Source organism: Diospyros lotus, chromosome 3 (assembly GCF_014633365.1).
Source record: "Diospyros lotus cultivar Yz01 chromosome 3, ASM1463336v1, whole genome shotgun sequence".
Classification (NCBI taxonomy): Eukaryota; Viridiplantae; Streptophyta; class Magnoliopsida; order Ericales; family Ebenaceae; genus Diospyros; species Diospyros lotus.
In genome coordinates, this window is record NC_068340.1 from 32,905,129 (window position 1) to 32,931,277 (window position 26,149).

At 35.8% G+C, this 26,149-nt stretch overlaps 2 protein-coding genes across 2 annotated transcripts; both read left to right on the forward strand.

Annotated features, from left to right (window-relative positions):
* The first annotated feature begins 4,432 nt into the window (after positions 1–4,432).
* LOC127796231 (zinc finger A20 and AN1 domain-containing stress-associated protein 5-like) lies at positions 4,433–5,911 on the forward strand. Its single transcript, XM_052328271.1, has one exon. The coding sequence runs from the start codon at positions 4,662–4,664 to the stop codon at positions 5,172–5,174; it is 513 nt and encodes a 170-aa protein (XP_052184231.1). The 5' UTR covers positions 4,433–4,661; the 3' UTR covers positions 5,175–5,911.
* A 6,218-nt stretch (positions 5,912–12,129) lies between these two features.
* Positions 12,130–19,005, forward strand: LOC127796328 (uncharacterized). Its single transcript, XM_052328413.1, has 6 exons — positions 12,130–12,583; positions 13,093–13,269; positions 13,379–13,519; positions 17,822–17,941; positions 18,032–18,118; positions 18,413–19,005. Exons 1-6 carry the CDS (start codon positions 12,176–12,178, stop codon positions 18,857–18,859), a joined length of 1,380 nt encoding a protein of 459 aa, XP_052184373.1. The 5' UTR covers positions 12,130–12,175; the 3' UTR covers positions 18,860–19,005.
* Positions 19,006–26,149: the final 7,144 nt, after the last annotated feature.

Sequence of the window (26,149 nt, forward strand, 5' to 3'; positions counted from 1 at the left end):
TCTTTACTATTTAACATATACTTGGAAGATTAATTTGATTGAAACTTTACTGGAATAATGTCGAGGACGCATGTGATGGGAGAGCGAGACGGCCCTCTAAATTAGGAAAAGATATGATCATTAGGACCACTAATTGCCCCCCCGCGACCACGAGAGCCACCACTCCAAAGAACACGTGCCCTTTATCTTGTGCTTTTAATAACATCAACTGGCAGCCTGCCTTGAGATGAGAGTTTCATTTATTTATTATTAACTAGCAAAAATATTTTAGAGCCCTAAAAAATAAAATTAATTAAATAAATCTCTAAGACTCGTTAACAAAACCCATATAAGAAATATGCTTACTCATTAATGACCAAATCATTCGCTCCTATGGTTTTCGTTGATGAGTAATGTTTAACTGTTTTTTCAAATGTAATGATTAAAAAGTATTCAATATATCTTATTTTTAAATAAAACACAATTATTTTTTAATTAAATGTTAAAAAAATAGCATCCATTTATATCATCAATAAATAACGTTATTTTTGTAATTTAAATAAAATAAATATAAAATACTGCACCAGTGACTGAATACATTAATAAAATTGGATAAATATATTATAGATTAAATAAAAGTTAGGTGAGACGATGGAACGGGCACTGGCAGCGCGGCATTTAAACCGATGCCGACAAATTCATAAAGTGAATGGAGTTTTCCAAATCAAGCCATCAGTCAGCGGCCACGCGCCCCCGCCCCCACATGGGAAGGTTTTCTTTCTGGAACGCGTTGGCTTACTTCAATGCCCCTTTCGGTGATTTGATCGAACGGGCGGACGTATGCGGCTAGCAGAGGAGGAGGGAACGTCAAGACCGCAGATTAAGTTGACTGCCAACAAAAGTCATCTTTATATAATTCTAATTCTAATTCGTCAAATCCGCCATTAATTCAATTCTAATTCGTTTGGGTTATAAGTAGCGTCGATGAAGATGAAGTCAATGATGATGATGATGATTCACTTTTTTATCCTTTTCACCTAATATTTTGACCTTTATACATCGCTTCCTAGATTAAATTATTGGCCCTCAATCAATTAATCATAACACTTTTCAAATGCATTTATCCACTTAAAATTGTATTTTGAATCCAATTAATTATTTTATTTAATTCTGTTTGATTTTTTTTCACTCATAATTAAAATTATTAATAAATAAACTCCTTACAACCAAAGATTAAAAACTTTTTTATGTTTAGATAAAAAAAAAAAACAACTTATATATTTAAGGATAATATATATGATGCAATAAATATATTTTGTCTGATAATAACGACAATAATTAGGATTTTCTTATATTTAAAATAAAAATATATAAGTAGAATAAAATAATAATAATAAAAAATTAAACTTTTAACACCTGGGTTGTCAATAAAACTTTGATTAAGTTGAAATATAGAGGTGTATTGGAATTCTCCAAATTTCGAGTGTGCATATTTTTTTAGAATTTTTGTTTTCTTCTAACTTATTTTTAAAAGTATTGGCATTGCAGTGATTTAATAATTCATTGAGTTGAGACTTGATACTTATCCTTTGTTGGAGAATTTTATTTCATAGCGGCCATCATGAAACTTCTATGTCCAATACCATTCAGTTTGAAACTATTTTGACTATAATAATTACCCATCCATCCACACAGCTCGATATAACTACCCTGAAAATTATACAACAATTTATTATTTTTATTTTATTATTTTATAAGCATGCAATCGCAATCACAAAATTATCATTATTGAGAGAATAATAATAAATATAATAGGCTTAATACTGGCTACTGGTTAGAGTTGGACAACTTCGACTTGGGCATAAATTAAACCGAAGCAATCCAAGTGAGCCCAAATATATTTGGGCCACCCTTCACTTGGAAAAGAAGCCCATAAGAAAAAGGCCTGCTTAAATTCAAATCCTGACTCTTTTAGCCACACCCTATGTCTCAATCGATTAACTGTGGCCAAGTATTCAATTCAAGCCCCTTTTTCATTTCATTTCTTTTTCTTTTTTTTTACGAGGCCAGTTGATTAGGTGTCGTCCTCTAATCCTAGTCATTCATTTATTTATGAGAAACAAAGACTTTGTAAAGTAATCTTCATATAAATTGTAATTGTGATTATAGGATGAGAGGGTGCATTGTGCTTAAGTCTTAATGAATAATGTTATTTCCACATTCAGATTAATACATTATTAATATATATTTTTATTAAATAATTTAAGTGAGGGACGTATTGGTAATTTCTTCAAGTATTTGTATTTATTGTTTGAGTGAATTACTAATATATTCATCATTAAATCACTCAAGTAAAGAGAGCATTGATAATTGATTAATCGAATATCAAGGTCGAATAGACAAATATATTATGGACTTTTTTTTAATTTTATCATGTTTTGACATTTACTTTAATTCGGTCATCGAACTTTCACTTTTGTTTTCATTTTATCCTCTATCTAACAAGCGTGTGCCCAATCTTATGTGGCTGCTGATGTGTCAAACAACTAACAAGTCAGCTAAAACGACGTCGTTTATGTCTTTTTTTTTATCATTGAGCACGCCCAAAACGACATCGTTTTGGCCATTCTGTTGCACAGACCAAAACAAACGTTGTTGTTTTGGTTGTGCATAGCACCCCCCGGGTTGCACAGCCAAATCGCCATTGATCTGCTCCACCTGACAAAATGCCATTGTTTCCATCCAAGTTACTTCCCAACTGAAACGCCAAATTGACCCGCCCTCCGCCACCTACAACAGTCATCTGGATATCAAATCTCTCGACATTCAAGCCAATGTTCCCTCCGCCATAATGAGCCAAACTCTGAAAACTGACTAGGAATAACAACGGCGACGATGGTTGGGAAGACTGAAAATATCAATGCTGTAGTTGGAAGGACTACCACTTGTTGATTTAGGTCCAGGTTCGATCTACTGTCAATTGCCATGATATTTGATTTTGAGGTGTTGTTCTTGATTCTCTTGTTTCTTCGGCAACCTCTGTTTGCTATGACGTTCCTTAGGGCACCGCATTGGGTCCAATAGCGACGACATGCCTTGCAGAAGTGGTGAGGTCGTCTTTTTTTTTCTCTCATCGCCGGTCACCTGATGCTTCAACCCTCTGGTCACATCAACCATGTCGAGCACGAAGCTCTTCGGCCATGCCCATTGCAATGTCGAGATTCGACTTGTGGTCGTGAAGACTCACCTCAATTAGTCAGTTAAAATGATGACCTACATTGGTGAGCCATCAGCCAAAAAAAGACACAAAGCCATCGGCCAAAAGGGGACACGAATCGTCAACCATGGTAGTCACGTCGACAATGGCAGAAGCAACACATAGGCCAATCGATTGGCGGTAACAGATCCATGGGCCTTGCCATTTTCTTGACATCGATCTCACCATGGCCAATCGTCTAGTCTTCTCCCTATTTTCTTTTTATTTTTTTTTGATTGAATGCTTCTGTGGTCTCGTTAATGGAAGCAAGCCAACGATGAAGAGTGAAGAAGAAGGAGGCGGCTGGCGGTAAGAAAAGGCAAAGACAACAGTTGCACAAGGTAAATGGGAGAAACCCTAGTGATTTTGTGGAAGAAAATGATGACTTGTTAGTTATTTGACATATCAGCCGCCACATCAGCAATCACGTAAGATTGGACACACGTTTGTTAGATTAAGGATAAAATTGAAACAAATGTGAAAGTTTGATAATCAAATTGAAATAAAGGGTAAAAGAAGATAAAATTGAAAATTAACTTAAAGTTCAAGATATATTTATTTATTTGGCTGAATATCAATACCAATGTACAAATAGTATTACATATATGTTGACCTTTAGGGTTAACTATTGCTGACCTAAAATATTTAATTATTTTCACAAAGTCTCACATAATGACTAATAGGTTTGGAGGAGAGGGAAGGGCTAAAGCCCCAATCATAATCTCGCTAATCAATAGTAGCGAATTAGGCACGCGGGTATGGCAATTCTGAAGTTGGAATACGAGGGTTGAGGGAGGGAATGTGTATTAGAAGAAGAGTTGACCCTTAAATCAGTTGATAATATTGTTTATTGTTCAAATGATTCGGGCAGATTCAATATGATATGTTATTTAAGGGTTGTAATTATGTGTTAATGTTAATTGCCCTTCCACCATTTAAATTTAATAAATAATAATAATAATAATAATCACGTGTCATGGGAGTGGAAACTCGAAAAATTAATTATAGTAGCAACGACCTCAGGCTCTGAGAGAGAGAGAGAGAGAGAGAGAGAGACAGGGAAAATCAAATGTCTCTGGGTGTTTCTGAATGGAATGCGACCGCTTTAATACAATATTTTTTTCTACTTTTTCTTTTCCAATATTAATAACCCTAACAAAAATATTCATCGGATTCCGTTTTTCATACCCACCTTTCTCACTCTCCACGCCTGCCTTTATTTATTTTTTTATTTTTCTAAAAACTCGAAGCCATACCAAATTTCTCAATCCCTTTCAATCGCATTGAATTAATTTCCATCAAACCCAAAGCCGAAGCCGAAGCCCCATCAAACAACAAAACCAAAACCACTATTTATTCTTTCTTCCTGCGTCGTCCGTCCTCACCAGCCACAAACCACGCCGTCGCCGCCGCCGCCGCCGCCGCCATGGCTCAGAAGAGAGAGAAAGAAGAGGCCGAGCTCAGGGTCCCCGATACCCTCGTCTGCAACGCCAATCCGGTTCCCCCATCCTCCAAGCTCTCCGGCACCGAAAACCCTCCCACCGCCTCCGGCAGTTCGCCGAGATCGCCGGATCTTACGGTGGACGCTACCTCCATCCGTGCCGCCTCAGGAACCGATGATCCGCCGCAGAGATCGTCGGATCCGACGGCTTCTGCTTCTGCTTCTGTCTCTCCGCCTCATCTTTTTCCGGAGAGATCATCAGATCTGGCTTTATCGTCACCGTCTTCTCCGGCGAAGAAGCTGCAGGTCAACCGATGCGCTGGCTGTAAGAGGAAGGTCGGTCTCACGGGGTTCCGATGTCGATGCGGAGATCTGTTCTGCTCCGACCACCGCTACTCGGACCGCCACGACTGCACTTTCGATTACAAGGCTGCCGGGAGGGAAGCCATCGCCCGCCAAAATCCGGTGGTTCGACCGGCCAAAATTCTCAAGGTTTAAATCGAAGAAACAGATGAAAAATTCGAAAATATCAAACATCGGATTCTCAATCTGCGTCAGATGCATCGGCAACCATGGAAGAAAGCGGCGGATCTGGTGGATTGTTATTTTATGGAAAGGCGGTTGATTGGTGTGGTGGGCTTGGAAGGGGATAAAGAAGTCGTAAATTGGGTGAAGGATTGAGGGTATTATTGTGATTTTAAGTTATTGCTGTAGTGTGTTTTCATTTGTAATATTTTTCATTCTACTTAGACTAGTATGTCGCTTCGCTTCGCTTCAAAGCTATCTCAAGTATGATGAACTCCTCCGATTCGGAATCCATAAATGGATCTATTTATTTATTTTCTGAAAAAACAGTGACGTAATTATTGTTCCGAGTTATGAACCCCCCAAAGGAAGCCCACTTGTCAGGTTCTTATTTGATGGAAGAGTAGGTGAGAAGCAACGTGATGTGGGTGGGGTTTGTGCATCGGCAGAATGGGCGGTGTGCCATAATCAACCGGGGGGTAGTGTATAATTCCATTCTAGATATTAGTTCAGTGGCGCTCGTTGAGTTCAAAAAGGGTTTCCATTGAAGGTCGTCTTGTCCGGTTGCACAGGTTGACAGACGCCTGAAAATCTACAAATTTTAGATTTCAATTTTTATTTAATTTATTGTTAGTTTGTATTTGTATTTATATTTGGTGTTTATGAATTGTAATATAAGTGCTTTAATGATTATATATTTATGTGATTAATGTAATTGTTGATTTAATAACATTTGCATAAAATAGTACAAATGGGTATAATTTTTCTTGGTCATTAGTTCATTTTAATTTAATATTTTATAAATAACCAAAATGTGCCTGTGATTCTTTGGCCCCTCCCCTCATAAAAGCTAATGTTTTTCTTCATATTGTAACTCTTCCTTAGAACAGTTGGAAACAAATGGCATCTATGTCAACAGGGCTGTTCAAATTTTTGTCTAAGACTGAATAAGTTGGGTTCGGTCTTCGATTAAATCTGGCCCACTCTCAATTTTGGACCATAAATCGAATAAATAACTATACACATGTGAAACTTTATACAACTACTGTAAATACAGCAATATAGATGATGGTTGTATGCTGTATTGCCAAGTAAAGTTACATATGCATACAGCATGTTGTAAACTTTTTACTAAGGCCGGGCCTATTGAACACCACTACATGTCAATGCCAAAATTGGCTAGCGCAGGAAACTAGCATATACTATATATGACTATGTATGTAAACTCTTATCAATTTAAGAGAACTAAATTTCTAGCTGACATCTCCTACTTCGGCTTTCTCCCCATCCATAGCTTCTTAATTTTTCTCTTCTAGCTAAACAGCTCACTGTTAGCACAGAACATTTCCCATGAATCTTTCCTTATTCTTGCTTTAAACAAGTCTAAACTTGCTAGATAACCATTAGTAATTAGTATCAAGGAAGCTTACCAAAGTTGAAAGCTCTAACTTCATGACCCTCTTTTTACAGTCTAGATCGGTTCTTCTCTATCTTTCACTTCTTCTTCTACCTCTCTCTGCTGTTGCAAAGTTTCAGATTAATCGAGCCCTCTTCTATTTATGCTCTTTAATGATTGGCCACCTCAACTTTTAAGAGATAACTAGCTTAGCTAGCCTCTCAAATACATCAAATCTTTGACACCCAACGGGGTTTACTGCCACCTCTTGCCAGGTTAAACACTAACTGAAAAACAAGGCCATCCTGGCCACTTTATTCATGAAGGAAAACAAGCAATTGTAATGGTTATGTACTTGAAGTTTTCTCAAAATTAAGAACACATCTCATGAGTTGGTTTATGCATGCAATCTAATGGCTTCTTACAAACAGTTAGTCTACAATAGTATTGACTATTGACTATGGGCCTATGGCAGATAATACCAAAAAAAAAAAAAAAAAAGTGATAATAGTAACATCAACAATGCATTCCATACAATCCCCAATCTGATGAAGTTCCAAAACTCTAATCACAAAATTTTACTCATTTTTTTTTCATTATTTAATGACTTAAGAATCTTAAACAATAATTTAAGAGCTAAAAAAAAAAAAAAAACAAAAAGGAGCACAAGAAAAATTAAAATTTAGACCTAACAAAAATTTACCTTACGTGTAGTAATAAGAAGATGAAATGACAGAGAATAACTAGATATAGGTCCATTGAATAAACTGACAATAAATCCTTTCAACTTGTAGTTGTTAGTGCGTTAAGTCACGAGAATTGCCCAATAAAATTAGATTCAATTCTAAAAATATTTGATTAATTCATTGAAGTGTTTTTTAATTAAAAAATATATAATAAATATATTTTATTTTAAAATAATATTTATTTATTACGCATTAATCATTATCCTAAACCATAAGAACAATGATTAGCATATCTCACAAATAAATTCTAGCCTAAAAACATATCCATGCCATTAAACTGCCCCCGTTTAACCATTTGTCGATAAATTTAAAGAGACCTATTGTGTCCCTCAATTTTAATTTGGGACATATTACACATTTTAAATCCCAAAATTCGAGTGTATATCATGCATTTGGATAAAATTTTATATTAATATAATATATATATTAAATATAAAAATAGTTGTTAAATATATATATATATATAATGATGGAGATGGAGGAGGCGGCAGACAATAGAGGTACAGGCGGCGAACGACAGCAAGAGAAAAGCTGTGGTCGAAGAAGAGGATCGAGTTTCATCCTTCGATAAGGATGAAACCGGATTTTCGGAAACAACATTCACCAAAACTCGCCGGAATTGGATGAATATTTATAAATATACCTATACGTATCTCTGTTATAGTGTACTGACCCCGTTTGTTGCAGCTTAATTAAAGAAATTATAACTTCTAATTTTTTAGATTATACCTTCTAAAACTTAGAATAAGTTGTGAACTTATTTGTTACAACTTCTCAAAAGCTGTAGTTAAACAGTTGTGGTGTTTGATACCATAAGCTGTAAAATAACTTATTTTTGTATAATTATTCATAATACCTTTAATAATTATAAAATGATAATTTAAAAATTAATTAGTTTATATGTATAAGTTTCAAGTATTAATAAAAAAATTAATTAGTGTATAAAGAGAAAGGGAGATGGCGAGAGAGAAGAAGAGATTTGAAAATAGAGATGGAGGTGGAAAAGAAAGACCCTTGACTACGTGGACAGAAGAGTAATTCTTTGTTAAAAATAAGAATAAAATTGTCACAAAAATATAACTGTTTAATTAGAAGTTGTAAAAGTTGGTATACCCCAGCTTTGAAAAAGCCAACTTCTACCCCTCCTAAAAGTTAGTAGAAGATATAAGTTAGAATTTTACAAGTTAAAACAAACACTACATATCTATTTTTTCGAAGTTATAAATTAAAAGTTATAACTTTTAAGCTGTAACAAACAGATCCACTGTCGCGCGCATATATATGTTTGTAAGCAATTTGTATATATATATATATATATATATGAAATCGGTCATATCAAACCGATCGGGTTTCATCCAAGATCTCCTTCGTATCTTTCTCAAGAATACATACTTTGCTGGACATACATACATATCATCTGTGGGTACTTGACGAAGCATGAATGAGTCGCCGCGTTCCTCGTGGCCGCCGACTGACCGGTCTCGCCTTGGCCGACGAAACCCAATCGGGTTTCATCCTTCGATGAAACTCGACTATAAATTAATTTTATAATATAATCAAAGTATTTGAAGGAGGCGCTGCAATTGGAGAGATAGATTTGGAGAGAATTTCAATTGAAGGCGCAGTTGGAGGAAGATTCGGAGAAGGCCCCGCTGCATGAATATTAGATAAGAGATTGAAGAAGCCAATTGAGAGGAGGAATTGACGGAGAAATTATGCCTAGGGCGGCCGCGCATTATTATTAATATTATGAATATATATAATATAAAGGAACGAGCCCACTATCAGATATCCCACCAGCATAAGAATCTAAAAAGAGATCTCCACAACATGGATATAAATAACATTGATACAAATACACCTCAAAATAATTACAAAAATAAAAATGGCAACCACAAATTTAAATACAAAATAAATCTCTTTCGACGGGCCCTTAAAACAATTGTTTATGGACCTTCTTGGTTGGGACATCTCTGTATACATATATTATCTAGGGACTCTAATTCCTATAGACTCGCCCTCATAGACCGCTTTCCCCTTATTTGAAATGACACAAAAAAATAAGGAAAACCACAAGATTCAACAATTATAATATATATAATACAAGTGAGAGCATATAAATCATCGACAACAATACCATTGTTAATTCCATGCCTCACCATAACATGCCATGCCACCTAGCATCATACAAGTTATGCATTTACTTCGTTATTCACATCTCAATACATACATTAACTTGTGTCCCAAAACTTACTTATCGAGTTCATAGTTGTAGCCCGCCCGTGTCAAGCACACTTCCTCAATATTTTTGGATATTCTTTTTCTCACGTGGAACATAGCTGCTGTGCAAAATAATAGGTGCGCAAATATCTATCATACAACCATTCATACAAGAAACACCAAAACTTCTATGGAACTAAATCCCTAATCAAGAAAAGTATCATTCCTTATGAAATATAGGGTGACACGAAACCCTATCGAGGCTTCCAACAAGACTCCACAAAAATAAAAGAAAATCGCAAGACTTAACAAAACAAAAGAGATACAACTCATTTATCAACATGAGGGTTTTGCATAGGCAAAAACCATGATATTAACATAAGAAGTGTAGCAACACAAGAAAAAATTTGAATCAACAAATTTTCAAAATTTTTAGATTTCATCTGCAACTTCAAGGGACGTATTTTGGGCTCATAATTTAGTCAAATATTAAGAATAATATACTCAAATCGAAGTCTCGAATTTATAGTTTATAAAAAAATAAATGGATTCGAAATAAAAAATAAAAAGTTATTTCTCCAAAATCGAATCAAGGCATATTAGACATTACAATAAAATTCTAGATTTTTTTGGCAAAGATTAACAGAACCACTACAGGCTCAAAAATGAAGTCAAATAATGCTAAGTAATAAATTAAAATAAAATTTAAAAATCTAGTTTACAACACAACAAACATATCTCAATTCGAATATAAACACAAAAATTTATACCTAAGAACGTACCACACTCACATTTTGACCAAAAATTAATAGGGTTCAAAAATCAAGGGTTTCAACCAACAAATCCCATAGATGGAATAAATAAATCTATCGAATGGAAAAGAGATGGAAAGATTATGCAAAAATATGAAAGGGAGAGAGTAGAAACTTGCATTAATAAGAATAAGAGAATGGAACTTGTATTGACAAGAATAAAATAAAGGAACTTGCTTTAAAGAGAAACAAGACAAAGAAGAATTTGCTTTGGATGGAGAAACTGAATTTAAAGAAGAAAGATGCCTGCTAGATGCTGTAAATACACACCTCTTGAAGCTCCAAACTAGAAAATGAGAAGAGCAAGAAGAATAAGAAAGAAATAAATGAGAAAGGATAAAGAAGAAGAAAAAGACAATCGAGAAAGAGAGAAGTGTAGGAAACAGCAAGGAAGAGAAAAAGAATGAGAAAATGTGGGACTTGTTTGCCAACTCCTTCCAATCACTCCTTGGCTTTTCCTTATTTTGCCCCTCACTTATGCGCACACACATATGTGTATTATATTCTTTTTTATAATTTTTCATTTATCACTTAAATAAAATCTAAAACAGTATACACATATTTATACATATATTTAAACAAATAATTTTGACTTCCTCACATATCCCAATTTTTTTTTGACTTTTCAACATAATGCCATCTCTATTAAAACATTATTTAATTTTTTTTTCCACTTAAAATATTACCAATATCTTACTCAAATAATAACACATTTTACACACATAAAATAATAACAAAATATTTTAGACCCAATAAAGGATCGTTACATAGATTGAAAAGGAAATTGGGAGGATAAGAGGGAAGAAGCAGAAGCAACCACAAGGCAAAGTGAAAGCCAAACCGCAACAAGATCGGGTTTCATCCATGAAACCCAAACCTATGATGAAACTCGATGGATTTGGATGAACCCTTTTATTCGTTGCACACAACTTTTCCGTCATCGTCTTCTTTGTCACCGTCGTTTGTCACCTTTATCACTGTGCACTATATATATAAAACATAGGATTGTTCTCCTGTTCACATTGGGTTTGCCCAACGAGGGCATGCAAAGGGGAGGTGGGGCCCACGCCCCTCTTTGATGTTGTCCATGTTGGGCAAACGTTATATTTCTTGATGTGGGCAACATAACACTTTCGATATTTAACAATCATTTTGCACTGTGTATATATATGTATTAATATAAAATTTGGATAAATAATTATGTATAATTTATCATCTAATGATAAAATTTTATCAGTTAGATATCAACATATATATTGTATTAATATAAAATTTTAATAAATAATTATATATAATTTATTAACATCTAATAATAAAATAATTATGCATAATTTATTAATATATATTATATTAATATAAAATTTTGTCTAAGCAAGTGTATGTCACAATAGGATTTTGGAATTTGAAATGTGTAATAAATTTCTTTTTGTAACTCGAGGGATATGATAGATCCTTTCTCAAGTTAAAGGACATAAGTGGGGGAGAGTTCAAAAACAAAAAATATTTTTAGTCTAAATTCTATTAGCATAAATAAATAACAATCAAATAAACAACAACAATTTTACTTGTGAAAATCTTTGAATATCAAATAAATTCAAACACAACGGCTAGCAAAATGGCAAAGAATAAAAACATTGCCCATGAGAGTACACGTGTCACGATCCCAACTGCCCTCCAGGCTCCAACGTTCGCCCCACCTTTGATTTCCACTTTCCCTCCCAAAATAAAAATTTGAAACCAAAGGTTCATTTTTGTCAAAATCCCCAAAAATCTGTACAGTCTCCTCTCTCTCTCTCGGCCATGGAAGACGAGCAGGAGAGCTTCTTAGGGGAAGCGGCTATCAAGAAGGAGCCCCCACCGTCGTCACCGGCTGTCGTAATGCTGACCCCATTCTCGGCCTATGTCTCGCCATCGCCGCGCCGTCTCTCCAGCCGTTTTATTCATCTGAATCGGCCAGTGCGAGCGGCAGCCAGACGGCTCGACCTCGCTTGGGTATCTCTCCAGGGCCGGCTCGTCGGCGCCGAAGAAGCCACCTCGGCTAGAACATTGAGGGGTGGCGGTGGATCATTGGCTCCAGAAGAGGCGATGGCGTGGGAGATGTTTAGCCCCATCCAGAGGGTTCTTATCGTCGCAGTCATTGCCGTTGCCGCCGTCAACTCCAAAAAGAACAGCCAGATTTATCGCCTGACGAAATCTGTTGAACTTAGGGTTAGTTAAAGCATTTTCTTCTCTTAAGTGTTTATTAATTACTTCTTGTTCCGTAGTTAAATTTATACAAATGTATGGCCAAATAGTTTGATATTTAATTTCACAATTCTGGCTTGTTTCTTTGATTACGTTTGCGTTTCTTAAGGCTTTAATTTCATTTTAATTTTAAGGTCAATCATATCCGCTTAAGTTGTTTTTTTTCACCTTTTAAGTATTTTTCCAATGTATGTATAGCAATTTTGAAAACTTTATGTTCTTAAGCAACATAGTCTGTATCTTTCTTCTCTCCAGGCTGCATTTTTTTCCCTATTCTAATAAATTAGGTTTTTTTTTTTTTTTTGTGGCTTTAATGGTCTGTGAATTTCAGATATTTACTCTTCTATTTTGCCCTTCTTTTTATATCTTTATTCACTGAATTCGAAAAAACCATAAAAAAATTGAGGAATCTGCATGCTTATACCATGTCTAAAGAAGTTGTCACTGAAAATGAATCCCCTTTTTTGAACCAGGATCAGGTGCTTTCAAGCATGCAAGAGAAGCTTGATAAATTATGTGAGCAAGTTAATTATTTTAAAGATCAGCAGGGAACTTGGGATGATAATATGTTTGGGTTTGAAAAAGTTAAATCTGTACCATGTGGCTGTCAGCCTTGCAAGCATCATCAACACCTACTGAACGACCCAATGGTGAGAGCAATTTTTGGTATTCTACCATCCCCTTGTTATTGACTTAATCTGATTGCTAGAGATGGGAAGCCCAAAATTGGATGCTTACTTAGTCTGTTGTGTTATTTAGGATAATCATGCGAACGAATCTTTTAGTGGTAAAGATATGTTCAAGTATAAAATACATCTCTGTGATGTGGAGCCAGAGGAGCGGCGCATGTCTGATCTGTCAGATTGGGCTCCCAGTGTTACTTCCTCCGTTGACATACAGGTAACAACATATGCCTAGCTAGTTCTGTTTTGAATTTTCATTGAAATTCAACTATTCAAGTTGCACACAAGCTCAGATCTTAAATGAGCATTGAACTTGAGCACAGTTTGGCTTTGGTGGATACTTTTTCCGTTAGTTCCTCAATTTGTTCGATCAGAAAATCAATTTCACGTTCTTATAATTCTATTTTGTGCTCTTTAGATTTTATGGCCTTGGCTCCAAAATGGGATATTGATGAGGGAATATTTATAGGGGGCAATTTTACTGTGCTACCCCTAGAGGTTACTATTAACTTGGAGCCATGTGTGCTAGTAAAGGCCAATGGGCGATCGCCACGTGTCAAGACTTAGGAACTCCGCTTATCTTTATAATCCTTATTATGATTTTGAACTGGAAAGAGATAAAGAGGAAGATTAAGTCAACCAATGATATCTTTAAATATCTCAAGAATTATCTCTATTAGGGAAGATTATCTTTTCTCCCCATGGAAAGGGGATCGACATCTCTTTTTGAAATATATCTTATCTCCTAAGGGAAAGGCTAACGGACATCTATAAATAGAGGACAACCTCTACAGGTATGGGATCTGATCGGACTCCTAAGGGACTCTTTGATTATCCTTCATTACTGTTATTATACTCCTCAAAAACCCTATGAACTGACTTGAGCGTCGGAGGGATCACGGGGAGCAAGTCCCCACCCTTTTTGCAGGTACTTGGTTCAAGACAGAATAAGGTGATCGGCTCCGCATCATCAATTGGCGCCCACCGTGGGGCCTTCGTCTTTTCCTTCCGTTTTCCAAGTACAATTTCAAGCCGTAGGAAATCTATTCAACTCAATTACACGTATTTGCTGATTGCATCATGGGTACGCTTGTTTCTCTTTTAATATTTTTTGTGCCTCCTACGGTTTTTATTTTTCAATTATTGTTTTATGTAAAAATAATTGAAAGAGAAGGCCGAAAGATTCGTATATATATATGGATATATATATTCAATCACATAAAAGAAGCGTAATTCTGCCATTATTGTGGATCACACGCACATACATACATGATACACATTTACATTCATGTTATATATATATATATGTTGGAGAAAAGCTCCTCATAGAAGCCTAGCAGAGTAAGTAAGAAAAGAGGTGTTATATTATAATATTAAAGGGGAAGGCTTTCTGGAAAAAGGGTATATACCCAGAAGCCGCCATGGATGAGCCAGGAGATGGCCGCAGCAAGCAGCGATAATGGCGGCGACGGAAGCTCCGTTAATGTCGCTTTGGTTAAAACTTATTTATCTTGTTTTTATCATTATAATGTTTTAACTACTATTTATTGGAGAATTGCTAGATATATAGGCAGAGGCAAAAGGTTTTAATTTGAATTGCTTGATATATATGCTCCAATGACTTGAATTTTAATTAATTCTGTTAAAACCCCGAACACCTGCGGATGTAGGCGTTATGCCGAACCGCAAAAATAAAATACTCTTTTTAATTGCGGACGTAGGCGTTACGCCGAACCGCAAAAACAAAATATTTGTTAGTCTTTAATTGCGGACGTAGGCGTTACGCCGAACCGCGAAAACAAAATATTTGTTATTCTTTAATTGCGGACGTAGGCGTTACGCCGAACCGCGAAAACAAAATATTTGTTATTCTTTAATTGCGGATGTAGGCGTTACGCCGAACCGCGAAAACAAAATATTTGTTATTCTTTAATTGCGGATGTAGGCGTTACGCCGAACCGCGAAAATAAAATATTATTATTCTTTAATTGCGGACGTAGGCATTTCACCGAACCGCGAAAATAAAATAAGGATATTATTTGAAATCCCGTCATCAACTACAATCCAAGCCAGCATGTGCATATAAAGAGCAAGGGTCTGAAATGCCTCGACAACGCAAAAGTAAAGGATCAGATGTGATCCTTAGGGGGCCCTGAACCCCCGAACACTCAAAAACAAAGGATCAGATATGATCCTCGGGGGGCCTCGAACCCCCGAACACTCAAAAAAAAAAGGATCAGATATGATCCTCGGGGGGCCCCGAACCCCCGAACACTCAAAAACAAAGGATCAGATATGATCCTCGGGGGGCCCCGAACCCCCGAACACTCAAAAACAAAGGATCACTTATGATCCTCGAACTCTTGACAACTCAAAATCGAAGGTTCAAAGGGGACCGCCCCTACTAATTAAGGCGCCAGTTCGGAGGCTACGAACCTCCGCCAAATGAAGACCAAAGGGGACCACCCCTACTAATTAAGGCACCAGTTCGGAGGCTACGAACCTCCGCCAAAAGAAGACCAAAGGGGACCACCCCTACTAATTAAGGCACCAGTTCGGAGGCTACGAACCTCCGCCAAATGAAGACCAAAGGGGACCACCCCTGCTAAAGGCACCAGTTCGGAGGCTACGAACCTCCGCCAAATGAAGACCAAAGGGGACCACCCCTACTAATTAAGGCACCAATTCGGAGGCTACGAACCTCCGCCGAATGAAGACCAAAGGGGACCGCCCCTACTAATTAAGGCGCAAGTTCGGAGACTACGAACCTCCGCCAAATGAAGATCGAAAGGCATCAGTTTGGAGGCTACGAACCTCTGCCAAATGAAGACCAAAGGGGACCGCCCCTACTAATTAAGGCACCAGTTCGGAGGCTACGAACCTCCGCCAAATGAAGACCAAAAGGCATCAGTTCGAAATCTACGAACCTTCGCCAAACGAAGACCAAAGGGGACCATAGCCTCAGCCAACGGCCCCGAAGGCAAGGCGTGCAGCCTCAACCAACACAGCTTCGGCCAACGACCCCGAAGGCAAGGCGTGCGGCCTCGACCAACACAGCTTCGGCCAACAGCCCTGAAGGCAAGGCACGCAGCCTCGACCAACACAGCTTTGGCCAAACGGCCCCAAAGATAAGGCAAGCGGCCTCGGCCCCCACAGCCTCAGCCAGTGGCCCCCGAGGACGAGACACACAGCCTCGGCCAGCGGCCTCGAAGATAAGGAAAATTCTCGAACGTCACTATCACCTCGAGCGACCTAATCACCCTTTGCATGGGAAGACTGAAAAGGCACCGGGAGACTTAAGAAGCGAATTCAGCATCCGAGACTGCTAACCCAAATTTTTAGCAGAATTTTTTTACAGAGGCTCAGAAAAACAATGATGACTACTCCTTCAGCTACTCAAACTCCTCGCTCGATCAGCTCAAGGAGTGGGGGGCAAGTGATGAGGGAATATTTATAGGGGGCAATTTTACTGTGCTACCCCTAGAGGTTACTATTAACTTGGAGCCATGTGTGCTAGTAAAGGCCAATGGGCGATCGCCACGTGTCAAGACTTAGGAACTCCGCTTATCTTTATAATCCTTATTATGATTTTGAACTGGAAAGAGATAAAGAGGAAGATTAAGTCAACCAATGATATCTTTAAATATCTCAAGAATTATCTCTATTAGGGAAGATTATCTTTTCTCCCCATGGAAAGGGGATCGACATCTCTTTTTGAAATATATCTTATCTCCTAAGGGAAAGGCTAACGGACATCTATAAATAGAGGACAACCTCTACAGGTATGGGATCTGATCGGACTCCTAAGGGACTCTTTGATTATCCTTCATTACTGTTATTATACTCCTCAAAAACCCTATGAACTGACTTGAGCGTCGGAGGGATCACGGGGAGCAAGTCCCCACCCTTTTTGCAGGTACTTGGTTCAAGACAGAATAAGGTGATCGGCTCCGCATCATCAGATATTTTGTTAATTAAGTTGATCTGCACTCTCTTCCACCTTCGTGTTAACTTTTTCTATTCTTTTTGGCTATTCAAGATAATTTCATCTTGCTTTGATATTACCAAATATGCTTTGCAGTTAATAACTCTGTTCAAGACTTACAAATTGCAACACTAATAACTTGGTGAGGTTATCAGATTCATTCGTTAATTGGCTGTGCAATAGTTCTGATTTGCTAGACCTCCAACACCAATACTAGCTTAACATGGCGATCTAACGTTACTGTCGTTTCCCTGATCGAGACATTTAATGTTATTTCCGTTTTCTTTAGTTTTGAATATGATTCAACTCTTCTGACAAATTGCAATGTGACTGAGATTTTTGGGAATGGAAGACTCCATAAAGAAAGAATCCTTTAATAATGAAGTCCCGGTACCATGTTTTAACAAATCGAGAACTTTGCAAGCTGGTGATGAGCAACAAAATTGCTTGACCTAGTTTATTTTTTATATTTTTGGGCTAAGTGATCTAGTTTAGTTTTTGAGAGACTAATTCTGCACGAAAATTTCTCCACAGCTGAATCCACTAGCAATTGAGCAAGACATCAACAATCTCAAAAAGGAATGTGAAGAAAAGGATGCCACCATAAAGGAGCTATCTACTTTTATCCATTCATCTGAACTTGCTGGTTCTAAGGTAATCAATCCTATCTTATTTTCATTTCTATTGTCTGGATAAATTGGTATGCTTTTCGGTTTGTTATATTTTATTTTCACTTTACAACAGAGGATTGCAGAGTTGGAGGACATAATCCGTAGGAAAAACGTGAGAATTACAAAACTTAAGAAGGACATGTTGGTTCTGGAACAGAAGGTGAGGATCGTCCAAGTAATGTTGGTGGTAGGGGAAACTTTAGCAACAATTGATGGAATATCTTTGATGTGTGTGCTTTTTTAAGTTTGAAATCTAAGTACTTGCAAGAAATTTCAAAAACATTCTGAACATTTGAAAATTTTAGTATATTTAGTCATTTGGAAAATTTTCTGCCATTTCATATAATTTTCATGAACTAAAGACGTTGAATGAAATTTTCCTGTGTTTGTGTTTTGATATGTCTCTCTGATATCATCCAACCAACATGCTAAATTAAATGTATGTTAATAACAGGTAGTGCAGCTAACAAGACTTCAGAGACCCTCTTCTGCATCAAGCTCAAATTCAATGCAGCTACCGGTGATGGCTGATAATCTCCTATATGATATGGATAGTACAACCAGCTCGTCATCCTCTGATTCGGATTGTCCTGCCAGGAACCGACCACAGGCTCCTGTTTCTAAAAGCCAGGAAAATTGTACTCCGAATGGCAGTGTAACTCCAAGGAGGAAGGAGAAAATATCAGAACGTACAAAAACTTCTGGCTTCTTACTGAAATCAACAGACAAGCAACAAAAGTCGCGACCAGTGAGCCCTCTGAAAGAAAAACCTATTAATGAAACACCTGATCCCATCTCTTCTTTGCGACACATGCAGTTGATATTGGCTGGTGGCAATGTTAAACATAGGAGGCGGGAAATTGGATCTAAGGTTGCAACCCCGCAGAAGAGATGGCTTTAGTAAGTACAAGAAGGTTTGTATTTTGATTACTCCATCCTCTAAAAAGTGAGATGGAATCTTGAGTACTTTCTCTAGAAAAATATGAGGATGAATCAATTATGTTAGTTCCCAAAGATTAATGGAAGTTCAAGATTTCCCTAAAACTAAAACAATGCTTACTTCTGCACATATTTTCCCTTTATGCCTGGCACTTTTTTTGCGTTCTGTTTTACATTCTTCTTTCCCTGTTACTTGTAGGTAAATAACAGTTTTAAGGTTGAGATAATTAATCTATTACCGAAGTAATAATGAAGTTAACTGAATGGAAGAGTAATCAGCTATTAGGTTTACTCAAGTAAGGATGGGAGACTTGCACGAGTAAAAGGATGAGATTAGTTGACTAATAGGAAGGTTTACTCGAGTTAGAAATGTCAAAAGAGCCGGCTTGGATCAGCTCATAGGCTTTTTAAACGGGCTGGCCCGACCCACTTTGCCGTGGATAGAGTCAGGCCAGCCTGTGGGCTAGAGGGTTGGGTCAGGCCCTTAACCCACAGAGCCTAGCGAGCCGGGCCTAGTGGGTCAAGCCCTACCTCACAGGGCCTAGCGGGTCGGGCTTGACCCCCTTTTTTTTTTTTAAATAATTTTTTTAAAAATAATGCATGTAATATATACATATATAAATATTAAAATAATGCATATATAAAAATTATTTTTTTTCTTTTTAAACAATTTTCTATCTTAAGTTTTAAATATTATTATTTCATCATTTTATATTTCAAAATTTTATATGCCTTATAAATTTTCTTGTGAATTGATATGAAAAATAATACACATAAAAAGAAGAATGTTTACTTATAATTTAAATATATAAAAAAATTACCTTGAAATTTTTAAATATATTGATGGTTATTATTTATATATATTGCAAAATGTAAAATTTTTAGCATCTAATATCAATAATTAATAAAAAATAACATAATTAAAAAAATAAATGAGCAAGGGACACTGCAATTTATAGAGGTTCGAATCATTTGGTAAACAAAACACTTGAAGAAGTTCAATAAAATAATTTTTTTACCTTTTTTACATGAGCTAGCAACCATCCCTAATAATCCTATTCTCTTTTAGAGGTAGGAAATTTTTAAATCCATTGCTGTAGCAAGATCATTATCTTGCGGCTAACAAAACACTCTCATCATTTAAATGGTGATTGTCAATACTGATTGGTGAGGGAGTACAATAGTTAAATTAAATTTTTACATTTTTTCGATTAAATAAAAGAAAATAGTATAAAATTGTAAAGGTAAAATGGCTTCAATTAGTTATCAACATCATCTTCACTTGATTCATTTACTAACTCGATCTCTTGTTGTTTGAATTTCACATTGAGCCAATCTTTAAAGCAAACACGCATTTTCAATATTTTTGGTGATAATCTTGATCTTTTTGAATCTAACACTCCATTACCTGTAGAGAAAACAGACTCCGATGGTATTGTGGATTTCGGAGGAGTTAGTATATCATGGGCCATGGTAGCCAAAATAGAATATATGTGTTGGTATATCTCTATTTAAATAAAAGTTTAATTCATTAAATGTATTACTTGACGTTGTAGTTGTTTTTTTTATTGTTTATTTCTCAAAAATTTTGAAAATTCAAATTTTAAATTTTCTTTGGATTTTGTTTGTTTTGATGAGTCTTCAACTTGTTGTCTAAGTTTAAAATGAAATTCATACAAATTATATATTTCATATACTAATTGTTTAACTTTATATTTTGTATTATCTGTATCAATATTCATAGTATTGCCATAAAAATCTAAAAAATCATCTACAACATTCCACTTTTGTGTGGGATCTAACGTACTAACTATTAGGTAAAGTGGTGGAATTTGCGTCCAATATTTCCTAAATTTTGCTTCATTGGGTCAAGAAATGGCATGTAACTTTGATATTCTCTATATTCATTGAAACAATTTACTATACTATATATTTCTCTTAAAAAAATGTGAGTTGTTGGGTATTTACAACCAGAAAATGTAATTGTAGCATGATAAAAATTTTCTAATATAAAAATAAGTATATATAACAAATTCCAATCAATTTCAGTTATGTGATGAGATGGGGGCATTTCTTTATTCTAAAACATTGTTAAAAGTTCCCTATATGGTGTTATCATTTGTAATAACAAAAATGTTGAATTCCATCCAGTTTCAATGTCTTTTGAAAATTTTTTATAGGGCAGTTGATAAGCATAAACTAATTGTTTCCATTCTCTGAGTCTAGACGTATTAGTGTGTATGAATTTTAAACAACTTTTTACTTTTTCTAATGACTCTGAACCTACACGAAGACCATCTTGAACACATAGATTTAAAATGTGACATGTACATCTATTGTGAAACAATTTTCTCCCTAAAATTAAGGGCACATAAAGTTTTAATCGTTCCACTACGACATTATTATTACTAGCATTATTAAAAGAAATAGCAAATAATTTTTTCAAAATATTGTAATCTAATATGGATTTTGAAATCGCTTGATCTATGTAGTTTCCACTGTGTGCTTCTACAAGTTCTTTAAAAGTAATTATTTTTTTTTAATACTCCACATGTCATCTATCTAATGGGCTGTCACACATAAATAATGATTATTTGTTAGTCTATCATACCATATGTCAGACGTAAGTAAGATTTTACTAGTAAATTGATTAAATACATTTTTTAGATTATCTTTATATATTAAAAATAATCTCATTGCTTCATTTCTATTAGTGTTCCTAGAGAAACCTCTAGACTGTGAATTGTGTACAGTTTTACAATACCACTTAAAAGCAGGATCTTGTGCAAACAAAAAAGTGCATTCTGATTTAATTATCATTTTAGCTAAATACTCCTTGTCTAATTCTGGATTATAGCGATGAATATTACCTAAAAGATTTAATTGAGTTTGTGTACTACCTTTTTCACTACAGGCCATTGCCTTCTCATGCTTTGTTGCGTGCCTTTTTAAATGACTTGTTCCATCGCCACACACAAGACGTTTTTTACATTTCTTACATTGGGCCCTTTCACCATCGCCTTCAACCTGAACTATTTCATAATAGTTCCAAATAACACTTGTCCGCTGTCTTTTCCTAATAGCTCCCACATTTGATAGACTTGCATCATTTTCTTTGTTCTCTCTAGGTGTTGGTAGGGGTGAAAAATCAACAAGCCCAGCAAAGTTGATATTGTCATCTTCTTCTAGTGAGTCAGGTGAAAGTGTTTCATCATGATCTGTATAATTTGTGTTATACAAATCATGAATGAAATTCACTGGGGGTTGGGGCTGAGGACGATGAGGTAGACGGATTATGGGGTTAGATGTGCTAGACCGTGGTGGATCCATAGAACCAGAAGAAGTCCCACGAGAAAAACGAGTGGATTTTGAGCGATGAAGGAAAGACATTATTATTGATAAGAATTATATTTAAATTGTGAATGGATAAAACTTATAAAATAAAAAGGCAAAAATAAATAAGAATTAAGAAGTGAAAACTCAAGAACAATTGAACAACAAAATTGCATGGAATTCGAAAGTAAATGAAAATAACTCATATTTGTTCTCCTATTTATAGACAATCAGGGGACTTGCAAATTTGAATTTCAAATTTTCAAACGTTGTGACAAAAAGGTTAGGGAACATTTGTCAGGCAGCCTGGCAAACGTGGGTGACAGCCTGACTCAGCCTTTTCAAGTTATATCTGCCAGCCTTCAAATTTTCAAACGTTGTGACAGAAAGGTTAGGGAACATTTGTCAGGCAGTCCTTATGGGTGAATATTCAATTTCAAATTCAAATGAGTTGTCACAAGACTTGTGACATGCTTTGCCTTTATGTCAAGTTTTCAACTCATGGGTCTAACTGACTGGGCTCATAAGGGCCTCATGGGTCCGACCCATAAGGTCCCAACAAGCTGGGCCCAGTGGGCCACGGGCCAAGCCAAAGCCCGGCCCTTTTGACACCTCTAACTCGAGTAGGAATTAGATAAGCTAACTAATTGAAAGATAACACTCGAGTGAAAATATATAGTATTTTGGGGGTTGTTAGTTTTTGCAATTTCCACAAATATATAAGGGAATGAGTATGTATATTTTATAACTAAAGTGTGCATCCATTTATATACATGTATAGACTATTCCTAGATTTGAAAGTTACATAAATGATAAATGTATACAGTAATAAGAAACAATGGGAATAGTGAACTAACTAATAATTGCTAATTATATTTATGTATATTCTATTTCCTAATAGACTAGCTATATTGACGGGATATTTGGGTTAATGATTTGATCACTTATAAGCTGTATTTTTAGCTTAAATGTTGTATAGCTTATTTAGTTATACGTTTGTTAAAAATTAAAGAGTTTAAACGCTATTTAGTTTAAATGCTATTTTAATAGCACTTTAGAAAAGCTTTCCCTAGTTTTTTCAAAACGCTAATATTAGCTCATTTCATTGACCAATTATTTTGCAATTTTGTCTTCCAAGAACTTTAATATTTCAAACTCTCTACCCTTAAACAGTCTCAAACCCATCCCCAGGGTCGGCCTTGAGATCTTATGGGCCCTAAGAGAAATTTTGTATGGATATTTTATAATTAAAAATAAAATTACATATAATGAATACGATAAATTTTTTTATTATATAAAAACATTCAAAATTACCTTAGTTGCCCTATGCGCAGCCCACGACCACTGCCATATTTTGAAATTATGGAACCTTCAAAGCATTCAGCTCACTGCCTTATGCACAAAGACATTCAAAACATTCAACCCATTGTTCTGAGATCTTATGTTTTTTTTACTATTTAAAAATATTCAAAATTTTGTATGGAACTTCAAAGCATTCAGCTCACTGCCTTATGCACAAAGACATTCAAAACATTCAACCCACTGTTCTGAGATCTTATGTTTTTTTTACTATTTAAAAATATTCAAAATTTTGTATGGAACCTTCAAAATATTCAACTCACTACCCTATGCACAACCCACTGCCACTGCCACTACCATATATACATTAAATGCCATTTCCTCTCATCAACTGCTTATTGATTTTATCTATTATTTAAATTTAAATATAGTCGTTGAATGCAAAAAGGCCCCCTAATTGTTCTGTTGGATCTGAAAGGGGAGGGGAGAGGAGGGCCCTAGGCAAGCCTACACAACCTATGCCCAGGGCTGGCACTGCCCATCCCTATCTCCAACCGATTACTATCACCCTAGCTCGTTACTATCGCCTCCATCTCCTCTATCACCACCTCTAGCTTCCATTGTCGTCACCTTATCCCATTGCCATTGCATTTATCTCCTCTTTCGTTGCTATCCGTCGCCCTTTTCTGTATATATATATATATACAGACATATATATAACATATATATATTTAACGTATATATTTTAATGTTTGTTGTATTAATATATTTTTTTAATATTATATCTAATTTATCAACATCTAATGGTAAAAATTTTATGAGTTGGATATTAATTTATAATTTATTTTTATTAAAAATTACTATTTTTTTATGAATTTTATTTATATTATTAAGTAACATATCTATTTTAATTCTTTTGTTAAATTTTGATACCTTATCAGTTTTTTTAAATCAAATACGTAACTATAAAAATGACAGGTTAAAGCATATTTATTTAAAGATGTTATCAATTTAAATGTTAGTCAAATTTACAAACTTATATAGTTTGTAAATGAGCGCATTCTTGGCCTATGTCTTGCCATCGTCGCACTCTCTCTCAAGCCATTTTATTCATTTGAATCGGCCAATGTGAGTAGCAGTCAAATAGCTCAACCTTACTTAGGTATTTGTCCAGGGCCAACTTGTCAGTGCCGAAGAAGCCACCTCAACTAGAGCTTTTAGAGGGGTAGTGGTAGATCATTGGCTCTAGAAGAGGCGATGGCATGGGATATGTTTAGCCCTATCCAAAGGGTTTTTCCTGTCGCTATTATCGTTGTTGTTGTCGTCAACTCCAAAAAGTACAACCAAATTTATCACATGGGTTGAACTTAGGGTTAGTAGTTATTAAAGCTTTTTTCTTTCTTAAGAAGCTATTAATTACTTCTATAGTTAAATTTATACAAATATATGACAAAATAGTTTGATATTTAATTTCATAATTATCAAGGCCCGCTCCCGGATTACCCGCTAGCATAGGAAGTCCGAGAGAAAATTCATTCAAAATGGATACAGATACAAATATTACTCAAAATTTGTCAAAAATTATTTTCATTCCCATATTTGGTCACTAACAATATGAGGCATAATAAATATTACATTATTCTTTACATCATCATCCGGGGCTTACTACCCATACATTTTCATAATACAAGAGGCATCAAAACTTTAAATACAAAATTAAACCCTCTAATCATGCCCTCAAACTACACCCATGGATCTTTGAGGTTGGGACATCTCTGTACACATCTATTAGAACTCGGCTCAATTAATTATTCTTCTTTTTCCCTGAAATGACAAAAGAAGCAAGAGTGAGCCACAAGGCTCAGCAAGTATATATTAAAGGAAAATTACGATAAAATCAATAAATGAAGGCATGAATAACAAGAGCCAAGGGAAACTCACTACCTGACCATAAAATCTCAATTGAGTTCATGTCTTCCACACTTGACAACAACCTCCTCAGAGGCAACCACTTCTTTATAATTTAACAAAACCTCATAAGGTATACATGCACATGCACAACAATTGGTATACAAGGTTCCTCTAACCATATGCATCATAACATGCATTTCACATGAGTACCGGACTTATTTTTCCCATGCCATGGACATCATACATGCCATGCGTTATTCCCATCATCATGCACATGAAACCATAACAGAGAAACCCATGAGGCTCCCAAGGCTGCCACTACCATGCATGTATGCATATATCATGAAAGATACTCATCATTCAACTGAATGCCATGCCTTTATAGAATCGTTTCATACTCATGTCATAATTTACAAGGGATGTCATACATACACATGCATCACAATAGCTCAATAATTCACCACATCCATGCAGATGCATACATATATACGCACATATATCAAACTTCCAATAGTCAATCCTAGCTCGAGCATGCCTACTGGGTTTATAGCCACCTCACCCACGTCAGGCTCTCATAGGGTACCATTTTCCGCATACATAGACTTAACTGCCACGCCAAAATAATAATAGTGGCACAAATTATAACATCAAGCATGCATATGTGAATTCAAGTACATGTCACATCACGAGTGACCACCATAGTACATGC